The sequence below is a fragment of the Lacerta agilis genome, chromosome 14 (genome assembly GCF_009819535.1).
Source record: "Lacerta agilis isolate rLacAgi1 chromosome 14, rLacAgi1.pri, whole genome shotgun sequence".
Classification (NCBI taxonomy): domain Eukaryota; kingdom Metazoa; phylum Chordata; class Lepidosauria; order Squamata; family Lacertidae; genus Lacerta; species Lacerta agilis.
Genome location: NC_046325.1, coordinates 39,268,629 through 39,279,578, shown reverse-complemented (window position 1 = coordinate 39,279,578; position 10,950 = coordinate 39,268,629). Strand labels below are relative to the sequence as shown.

Sequence of the window (10,950 nt, the reverse complement as noted above, 5' to 3'; positions counted from 1 at the left end):
CCACCTCCTCCTCCTCCTCCTCCTCCTCCCCCGACCCATCTGACAGGGTTTCCCCAGCCATTCTGGACCTCCAACAGAATATACAAAAACCCAACAGAACATCACACATGAAAAGCCTCCCAATACAGGGCTGCCTTCAGATGTCTATGTAAAGTCATATAATTATTTATCTCTTTCACATTTGATGGGAGAGCGTTCCACAGGACAGGTATCACTACCAAGAAGGCCCTTATGATTCCCTTATGTATTCCAGGAACAAAAAAACCCCCAGTTTCCAGTCAAAATTAAACGCTGCAATCTGTGCGTGCTCAGAGACAACCACTCTCCTTTTTATATATATTACTTCACACATTTTGTGGCTGAGGCCTGGCAGGAAAACTGGGCTGCAGGGGAATGCCTTTAACTATGAGAGTTACTCAGCGGCACTATCAAGCGGTTAATTTAGATGTACTTTAAAATTCCGTTTATCTTTATTTATTAGTTACATGGCCATCCAGCCTTTCCTTAAAGTTGTTCAAGGGCGCGTACACGACTCCCTCTACAATCTCTGACCAATTTAGTATTCACAACAGTCCTGCGAGGCAGAGAATTTGAGAAAATATAGCAACCAACCAATAGTCATTAAGTGTGCTTCATGGCTGAGTGCAGACTTGATCTTGGGGGTCCCTCGCCCCAGTCCAGCAGTCTAACCACTATACTGTGTTGGCTCTTCAGATACTACTATGACAAAAATAACAGGATGAAGAAGGATGAAGCTCCCTGCAACCCAAGCAAACCTGAATAGTAGCATCTGTAGTAGAAAAATCCCCAGCGAGGACGCAAGCAAATGTATTTCAGGTACTTACAGGAACTTCAGCGAGGGAAGTTTGTAAAAACGGGCATCTTCAATGACCGTCAGAGGATTATGGTTGAGAACCCTGCAGAAAAAAACAGGGAAAGGGAACTAGTTGTTGTTACCTGCTTAAAAAGCAAACAAAACCAGCCGCTTAAAAATACCAGACCAGACAAAAGGCTGTTTGCTGCCTCAAAACAGATGAACTGCACAGAGCAATACTCTGCCATTAGAGATACTGCGAAATTCTAAAGCTTTACAGCACATATAAAAACATGGCAAAACGTCCAACATTAAAAACTTCAGACCTTCCAAGAGTCCCTATTTTCCAGCAACAGCCCTAGATTTACAGAAGCCATCCCAGTTTCTGATTTGATCCCGGAATGGCATGATTTTCTTTAGGATGTCCCTATTTTCATTGGAGATGTGTTGGAAGGTATGGCAAGTCATCCCTATTTTCATCAGAGAAATATTGGAGGGTATGGATAAGCAACTATACAACCTTTAGAAGACATCTGAAGGCAGCCCTGTATAGGGAAGGTTTTGTTTAAAAAATGTTTTATTCTGTTTTTATATATTCTGGAAGCCACCCAGCATAGGCATCATCTGGTGGGGGGGCTGGGTGCCTTAGCACCCACAAAATTTCCACCTTGGGGAGAAATGCCACTACCTCCATGCTCCCCACCCAAGCCATTGCTGGGAGTCCGACAATACCTGGAGGTTCACTACCCCTGAATTAGCAATACCTCCAACATTTCTCTGACGAAAATAGGGGTGTCCTATTCCATAATAATAGGCTTTTGTAAATCCAGGACTGTCTATGGAAAATAGGGACATTTGGAGGGCCAGCCCTACACCAACCCTGGTATCGGTGATTTATACTTTTAGGAGGAGAAAAACACTGGGGTTAAGGCAATTTCAAAGCTCTTGCTTCTGATATAAACACTTTTTGTTGTTGTTGACCCTGAATATATGTCCTGAAGGGCTATCGTTACCCCGTGACAAGAAAGCAGTTCTCTGCACATGCTCAGAGGCCCTTTATTCCTTACAACTGCATGCTACATCTTGCAGGGCCGAGGGCTGCAATTCAGAACTATTGTTGAGGGCTGAAGAAAGGTCAAAGCCAAGCAGAGTACTTTCAGCATTACCCTAAAGGCATTAATTGCTAACACACCGTTTTGGGTCGTGTGCGAAGGTGGATCTACACACACAGGAAAGACATGCTTTAAATAAGACAGAAATTAATTTGTTATAACAAAAGGGGGGGCGGTATAGAAAATTGTGTAGAATTTCTGTTACTCTCTGGCGCCGTCTGGTGTTGCATGTTCAAAACAGTGTTTCCTCACTAACGTGGCTCAGGCCCTAGAGGCTGGCTGCTCTCAAGCACTTGCAGGTTTTGATTTCACTTACATCTTGAGCAAAAACTGCATTCCGTGCCAGGCCTCAAACGCCCCTTGCGTGATCCGCCCAATAACGTTGCCGCTGAGATTTCTGGGAAGGGAAACAAAAGCAATCGCGTTGTATAGGACTTTGCATTTGTACAAACACAAGCTCTTTTCCCCCCTATCCCTGTCCGATAAGGTAAAGGGGCCCCTGACCATCAGGTCCAGTCGTGTCCGACTCTGGGGATGTGGCGCTCATCTCGCTCTATAGGCCGAGGGAGCCGACGTTTGTCTGCAGACAGTTTTTCCGGGTCATGTGGCCAGCATGACAAAGCCGCTTCTGGTGAACCAGAGCAGCGCACGGAAAAGCCATTTACCTTCCCGCTCCCTATTTATCTACTTGCACTTTGACGTGCTTTTGAACTGCTAGGTGGGCAGGAGCTGGGACCGAGCAACGGGAGCTCACCCCGTGGCAGGGATTCGAACCGCCAACCTTGTGACCATCAAGCCCTAGACTCTGTGGTTTAACCCACAGCACCACCTGGGTCCCTTCCCTGTCCAATAGTGGATATCAATTCTCACTCTGAGTTGTTGTGTGACAGAACACGAGAGTAGTTCCTCCCTCCCTCCGCTGCTCCAATATCCTCCCCTGACAACGACTCCTCTTTCCCCCAGTACTGACCCCTTCAATTCCCACTGCCAATTCCTCTTCTGGCTGAACTCTGGGGCAGATCTCTTAAGGGGTGTTTTTTTTTACCCTTAAGTCTGCCTGGAAGCTGTTCAGAATCCTGTTAGTGTTTTCCAAGTTACCAAGACTGGACAGAGAATCAGGTCTAGCACTGAACCCTGACTTAGCCCCGCTGCTTCAGAATTCCAGTCTGATTCATTTAAATCACATTGTTCGGGGTGCCTCTGAGCATGTGCAGAGGTCATTCTCTCTCTCTCCCCCCCAGCAACGAGTCACCCCATCCCATCTGCGATCACGGGGCAAGGCTTCCAGAGATAATGTACTCTCCCCACCCCCCAGCAGACTTGACCCCCAGGACCCGGTTGCTTTTAGAAATAGTTGGGGGTGGGAAATAAGTTCCAGGGCAGGGGCTTGGCAGATTCAGGATGGGGTGGTGGGGGTGGTGAAAGCCTTTCCATCTCTGCTGTTCACCCGCTCCCAGCAAAGACCGTTTTACGCCCCCAAAAACTTACATAAATTGCAGAAATGGGACAGGTTCAAAGGCGTTTTTCTCAATGAAGTGGATTTTATTGCACGACAAGTCCCTGTTTAAGACAGCACACAGAGCTTATCAAACCAGAGACTATAAGAAGAAAGACATGTCCATCCCATGGTTTCTGCTTTTGACCTTTTTTTTTTTTTTGGCCTGATGCTTTTGGGCTAGTTTAGTCAGCTTTAATAAAGGTCAACAATCCTTTTAGCACTATCCAGAGTGGAATCTGCACAGAATGTGGCATATAGCAAAACGTACGTATACTGTTGCTCCTCCATGGACCCATCCTTGCAGCTTGACTCATGTTTATGACATCACTGTAACAGTATTAGCCAGGACAGCTAAATGGAACCTCCAGGCATAGAGGCAGTATACCTTGAAATATCAGGTGTTAAGGACAAACCTTGGGAGAATACTGTCACCTTCGGGCTCTGCTTATTAGCTTTCTGGAGGTATGTGTCTGGCCACTTACGAGTTGGGAGATAGATGTGGCAAAGTAATGTAGGCTATTTACTTTTCCGCATGCCAACCCGGTTTTGTCATTCGGATCCTCTTCTTTTTAATCTTTCTCCACAAATCTGAAAACTGGATGTATTTCTGATCTCCGATAGGACATTTCAGATTTTGAAATTTCTAGCACCGCAAATAAAATTTCACAAGAATTCAAAATTCGACAGATTCATCTGCTTTGATTGGCTCAAGGCATGGCTAAAAAAACAGAATATACTAAATTCCATTGCAAGCCTGCTGTTTGGCTGCCATTTGTGAGTAAGACTAGGTGAATCTCAAGACTCATACGCTAATAATAATAATAATTTATTATTTATACCCCACCCATCTGGCTGGGTTTCCCCAGCCACTCTGGGCGGCTTCCAACAGAATATTAAAATGCAATAGTCTATTAAACATTAAAAGCTTCCCCAAACAGGGCTGCCTTCTGGGCTCCCCTCTGCTCCTTCAACAAAGCCTTTAAGAATTTGGAATCCTTTGTTTCTGTTTTTGCTTAACTCCAGCTTGCCATTTTGCCCAGACCTAGATAAATTGTGGTTAATGTTAGTTATGGCTTGTTTGATATACATCAGTGGGTCTGTGTGTATGGATGTTAACCAGAAAGTTGGTGATATGGGCCCACCCATGGCTGGCTGTGGGAAAGGATTTCTGCACTTGCAGGGGTTAGACTAGAAATTAGTTGCCATATTTCTGGAATTTCCTGGACATATCCTGAATATGTCATTTGGAAACAGTGTCCAGAGGGGAAATCTGGACGTATGACAACTGGATGTATGACGTATGACAACCCAACCAAAATGGTCAAAGGCCTGGAAACGATGCCTTATGAGGAACGGCTTAGGGAGCTGGGTATGTTTAGCCTGGAGAAGAGAAGGTTAAGGGGTGATATGATAGCCATGTTCAAATATATAAAAGGATGTCATATAGAGGAGGGTGAAAGGTTGTTTTCTGCTGCTCCAGAGAAGCGAACACGGGGCAATGGATTCAAACTACAAGAAAGAAGATTCCACCTAAACATTAGGAAGAACTTCCTGACAGTAAGAGCTGTTGGACAGTGGAATTTGCTGCCAAGGAGTGTGGTGGAGTCTCCTTCTTTGGAGGTCTTTAAGCAGAGGCTTGACAGCCATCTGTCAGGAATGCTTTGATGGTGTTTCCTGCTTGGCAGGGGGTTGGACTGGATGGCCCTTGTGGTCTCTTCCAACTCTATGATTCTATGATTCTATGTCGGAAGTCTTTTGGCAAATCTGCTTAAAAATAGCTGAAAATCTTGTTTGTTTGTTTTTCCTTGAGATTTTGCAACAACTTTGGGCAAAAAAAAAAAAAGCTCAACAAATTTTGTTTCTGGATTTTCACTTTTTGAAATATGGCGACCCTACACTAGATGATTCTTGAGGTCCCTTCCAAATCTATGGTTTTCCTGCCCAGAGACACGTGGGAAAGATCTCTTTGTCACTTGTATATACACTTTTTGAAATTCTTATTTCGATTTTGAAATTTGACGCCAGCAGAAAGCGTTCCTCAACTTTTGAAAGCTTTTGTGTGTTTGATTAGCATTTTGGAAATCCACATGTTGGCGTAATAAATAAACGAATCCAGAAACTTCTGACTTAGCTTCTATATAAGAGGAATGGAATCCATCTGGTTTGAAATTCCTACTTTGATGGAAACAGCAAGGTTAAAAATCGCAGCCCTGCCAAGTCAAAATGTTACCTGCCACCACTGATGAAGCTTTGAATGTCATGGAGATGGAACATTATATTACTTCCATAAGAAAGGTGGCATGCTGAGGCTATAAAGCCAATAAATTACTGCAACCAGACGCAGAAACTTACAGGTGAGTAAGGGAAAGCAAGCCATCCAGAGAGGTATTCAGAAGTCTGCTCAGGCTGTTGCTCTTGAGGACCCTGGAGAGGTGGAGACAAGATCACAGCCATGTTTTCTGCCTTAACCAGAACAGGCATAACCAAAGCACGGTCCTTCTGTGCTTGCAGAACTCAGGCCCAGCTGCAGCCACAAGCAACTTGCCCTGCATAGCAACTGGCTCCAGGTGGAGACTCGCATCCACCTCCTACGCACACCCAGCGCGTCAAAAAAATGACCCAAATCACTTTCATAATGGAGGTGCAAATCCACTTTCCTGGAAGCTGCTTACAGAGGTGGATCTCCATCGCTGGACTGGAGCCAGATTTTCGCAGTCCTAATATGCACATTTGCAAAATTCGGGAAAGCATGAATTCAGGAGGCTGGGATGTGCTTTAGTTCACTCACTTATTGTTTCAGAAAGTACAAATTAGGTAGTTTTGCCTTTAAATGCCAACTGAACTGAATTTGTTCTCCATTCCTAGCCCCTTACCCACACCCCCTGGATTAAGATGCTCTGTGTTGCCCCTGCTTTCAAAAGTTGTATCAATCTGTTTGTCATGTTTGGGAAGTTCTGAGTAAGTATTCTGCCAAAGGAAGCAATGTTCTTAGCTGGGAGCTTTCTACCACCTCGGGTTTAGACAAATGTATATTTATTAACTCACAAAACTTCCGCGAACATATTTTTCAAATTGATTTGCAGCATAACTGAGCTTCATTTATCTAGATCGATCTCTTTTGCTTTATTCTAGCCAGCTCAGGCCACATTCACCCCACACATTTAAAGGCTTCCCCCAAAGTATTCTGGGAGCTATAGTTTGTTAAGGGTGCTAAGGGTTGTTAGGAGATCCCTACCCCCCCCCACAGAACTGCAATTCCCAAGGTAGTATATCAATCCCTCTCCACAAGGAGCACTGAGAACAGCTCGATGAGGGGAATAGGAATCTCCTAACAATTCTCATCACCAGGGCCGGCCCACCCATGAGGCGAGGTGAGGCGACTGCCTCAGGCAGCAGGATCCACAGGGTCAGCAGACCCTTAAGTAGATCTTTATTCCTCCACTCCCGTTCCTGATGTAGATTTTCACTCACCCCTTCTTCCCTGGCTGGAAGTGGGGTACCATTTTATGGTTCTCCTCAGGTGCCAAAATGTCTTGGACTGGCCCTGTTCAGCAAACTACAGCTCCCAGAATTGTTTGGGGGAAGCCATGACTGTTTTAAAGTGGGATTATAGTGCCTTCTTTAAATGTATAGTTTGAATGTGGCGTTAGTCATCAGTCATCTGCCAATAACTTAAAACCAAAAACCACCATGACTGAAACTGGCCAAAACCAAGGCCAGGGTAGGTACTCACTGACGACTCTAAATATTAGAGAATACTCACAAGTACTCAGCCCAAGGATAGGCCCTCCACACCTGTTTCCCAATGGAAGAAATCGCATTATCAGTGAAGTCTCTGGGGGAAATAATAAACACGGGGGGACGAAAATTAAACGGATACTCCTGGTGTGGGAAAATGAACTATGCATCTCTTGCGTGTCATGTTTATCTGGCATACTGAAAGTCAAATTTCCAGACGTACAGTGTTCCAAGCCTCCACAGAACATTGTTTCCTGAACCTGGGAGTCTCACATTTATGGGGGCAATGACCAATGGGAGATAAACTCCACCCATGCCCAGCAGCATTTCCCCTCTATGTGGTCTTAGGAATAACTGGTGCAATAGATCCAGACTCTTCTGTTAAAATGTGCATAGCAGAAGTTCGTTTTTCAGACCCAGGGCCACATTCCCCTGAGTGGGACCTTCCAGGGGCCAGAGCTGGATCCGAGGCAAATTGAGTGGAGGAATTAATTTGCACTATAGGCTCACTAGAAGGACAGATCCTGAAGTTGAGGCTCCAGTACTTTGGCCACCTCATGAGAACAGAAGACTCCCTGGAAAAGACCCTGATGTTGGGAAAGATGGAGGGCACAAGGAGAAGGGGACATCAGAGGATGAGATGGTTGGACAGTGTTCTCAAAGCTACTAACATGAGTTTGGCCAAACTGCGGGAAGCAGTGAAGGATAGGTGTGCCTGGCGTGCTCTGGTCCATGGGGTCACGAAGAGTCGGACACAACTGAACGACTGAACAACAACAACAACATAGGCTACAATTCCAGCCAACACATGTCAGAGATTTCTGCACACCTCTCCAATTTCATCCAGGCATTATGGCGGTTCATGTACACACTCCAGCCAGGCGGAAGTACTCAAGGGGGAGAAGGGGTGCAGAGCAGGCCCAGGGAGAGGTGCGGCCCAGGAGGAGCCCGTTTGCCCGCTGGACCTTAAGATTCCCCAGCCCTGCTGAATATTTTCCCTAGGGTCACCTCTCTCCTCCATGAATGGCAGGGGAAGGCAAACTTCAGAGCTAGGTGCAAAGAACATTCAGCTACTCAAAAGCACATGGTGCCTCTCAACAGTTGCTTTAGTTGGGGATGTTTTTAGAGTACCCAGACCTGAAGCTCACATTCCTTCCACACCCAAATCCATACCTGGCTACCTAGTGTCGCCATAAGCCTGGAATTTCCCAGACATGGCCCGTATTCAGCCCTCATAAACAGCGTCCAGGTAGAAATCGCCAAAGTGTCCAGGAAAATCCAGATATATGGCAGCCCATGTCTTGACGAATTTAATAAAGAATAGCTCAAAAACTCAACATTGCCAAAGAAAAACACTCAACAACTTTTGCGTCCATATTTCCACTCCCCCCCCCCTTTTTATTGATTTATTGTCTTTTTTGAAATAGCAGGCTAACTATGGGTGGGTGTCATTTTGCAGTTGCAATTATTAAAACAACCGAGAATAATCCCTGCCAATCTACTGCAAATAACCGAGAGAGAGAGGCATGGCACATTTTTTCCTTGCACTTCTGTACCGTTAGCAGCTGCAGGAGAGGCAGAAAACTACAGTCACACACACACACCCCAAGTTCAAAAGCAGAGGAGCCCTTCCAGGAAAAAAAACAATACAGTATTGGAAAGTATTGGGTGTGCTTCTTCATGCCAATTAACACAGTGGTGCTGAACTCCCCAAATTATAGAGAGGAGGACAGGTTGTTGTTTTCTACCACCTTAAGCAGGGTGAAGACACTGTTTCTGGGGCATGAACTCATTTTGTGTAGAAAGCCAGCCCTAACAAAACCAACATGAGAAACCTAGTCTTGAACACTGCTTGTCATGGCAGGCGGAGTCCAAACAAGGATGCCCTAGGCCTAGACACCTGCTTAGGAAGCATGTGCGATTTGAATGACCCCTGGAGGAAATTGTGGTATGTGATGTGGAAGAGAAGTTTGGATTTGATATCCCGCTTTATCACTACCCGAAGGAGTCTCAAAGCGGCTCACATTCTCCTTTCCCTTCCTCCCCCACAACAAACACTCTGTGAGGTGAGTGGGGCTGAGAGACTTCAGAGAAGTGTGACTAGCCCAAGGTCACCCAGCAGCTGCATGTGGAGGAGCGGAGACGCGAACCCGGTTCCTCAGATTACGAGTCTACAGCTCTTAACCACTACACCACACTGGCTCTTCTGGTACCTTCTTTTCCTTGAGCCTCCTAGGCAAGGACTCAGAGGAGGAAGGATCAGAGCCAGGGGAGTGGTGGTGGGACATTGACGACAAGTCAGAGGATGAAAGGGGCAAGGCAAAATGGCTGGGTGCTGAACAAGCAACAGGCTTGAGTGAGAGAGAGGAACCAGAGGCAGAAGGCACTGCAGATGCAGTTGAGGAGGGGACAAGAGGCTGCAGCAGCTACACACGAGCCTCCTGGTCCCTCTGTATTCAGCTCCCCTCCTCCTTTGTCTCCAAGGGCATGGAGGGCCTTGCATGTAGCAGAACAAAAAGCACAGCGGGCCGCTCTCCAATAAGTTAAAGACTGCAGGGAAAACAGCTGAGGAGGCGATATAGGGGGATGTGGGAGGCAGATTATCAGTTCTGGCAACTGCTTTAATGGGGCCAACCATGCCCATAGGTGTCTCATTTGTATTCCATTTCCTTGAATAAACAATCAACTTTACTGCTCGTCTCTGAGCTGCCCTGCAGTGAACCAACCCAGACAGCCTGCCCCCTTTGGTTGTTTGCCTTTGTTTACCTGGATGGAGATTCCCGAAGGTCACGCCTATACTACAGGTCTCGGCAGATACACAACCAGGTCTCTACCCAGTCGTCCCTCAAGTTGCCTAGGAATCAGAAGTCCCCTGCCCCCATCTCACTCACCCCCGAGTCTTAAACAAAAGGCTGTCCCTCAAAGCATTTTGCCCTCCAAGAGTTCTGGGAGCGGCGCGATCATCTCTCGGGTTCTCAAATACTTACAAGAAGAAGAAAACGTGAGCATGGCCAAACGGCTTGGGGAGAGGCACGCGGTGGAGTCCCGGAGGGCTGCTGATTCTGCTACAGTTGAGGATCTCCAAGGTGCAACGGCATGGGGTTGGGCAAGGCTCTATGGCTAAGTCCACCCTCGTAAAGGACACTAGCAGTATCGCGAGGAAGAAGAGGTGGGCATTAGAGGAGGCAACGGGGCCCATACTACAGAGCGGATTCCAGGCCCCGCTCCCCTCTTGCTCATCTGACCCCAGCAAAGGATGATTTGGGAAATGGCGGCCAACACTGGTGGTGGCTCCATGCGGTTACCAAGCAACCACAGCCACATGCCTCTCCATTACGGAGGCTGCACTGGCGAGGCTCTTGGAAGAGGCCACCGCATCACCACCCCATGTCTGTGTATTCCCTGATCTTTGACCCCTTCACAGTAAGCCTCTGTGTGCGAGTTCCAAGGATTCCACTCGGTTGTGACATCATTTCTGCGTTATTCCCAGCATCCTAGAATTCTCATAGCCATGGCAACAATGGAGGTCCAAATTCATAGCCAATGCCTTGATGTTCTCAAGATGTTTGGGGCTTAATGGGCCTTGCTAGTTAACCTCTCCCTGCTCTTGACAATAGCCCAGTCTCTTTGTCCATGTACAACGCTGAAGTATTTCACTGGAACTTAGTGAACAGTAGAACCAGGGGAAACACAAAATTATTTACATTTTTTAAAAGACCAACTGTTTACACAATGTCATTTACAACTGGGCTAGTATGGAAAGAAGGCTCATATTTTTTTGGGGGGGT

At 46.5% G+C, this 10,950-nt stretch overlaps 1 protein-coding gene across 1 annotated transcript; it reads right to left on the bottom strand.

The window, feature by feature from the left end:
* Positions 1-833: 833 nt before the first annotated feature.
* On the bottom strand, positions 834-10,731 carry LOC117058532 (leucine-rich repeat-containing protein 37B-like). The gene is made up of 6 exons (XM_033169747.1): positions 10,150-10,731; positions 7,188-7,259; positions 5,777-5,848; positions 3,415-3,486; positions 2,243-2,323; positions 834-917 (listed from the first exon to the last, which is right to left on the bottom strand). Exons 1-6 carry the CDS (start codon positions 10,359-10,361, stop codon positions 842-844), a joined length of 585 nt encoding a protein of 194 aa, XP_033025638.1. The 5' UTR covers positions 10,362-10,731; the 3' UTR covers positions 834-841.
* Positions 10,732-10,950: the final 219 nt, after the last annotated feature.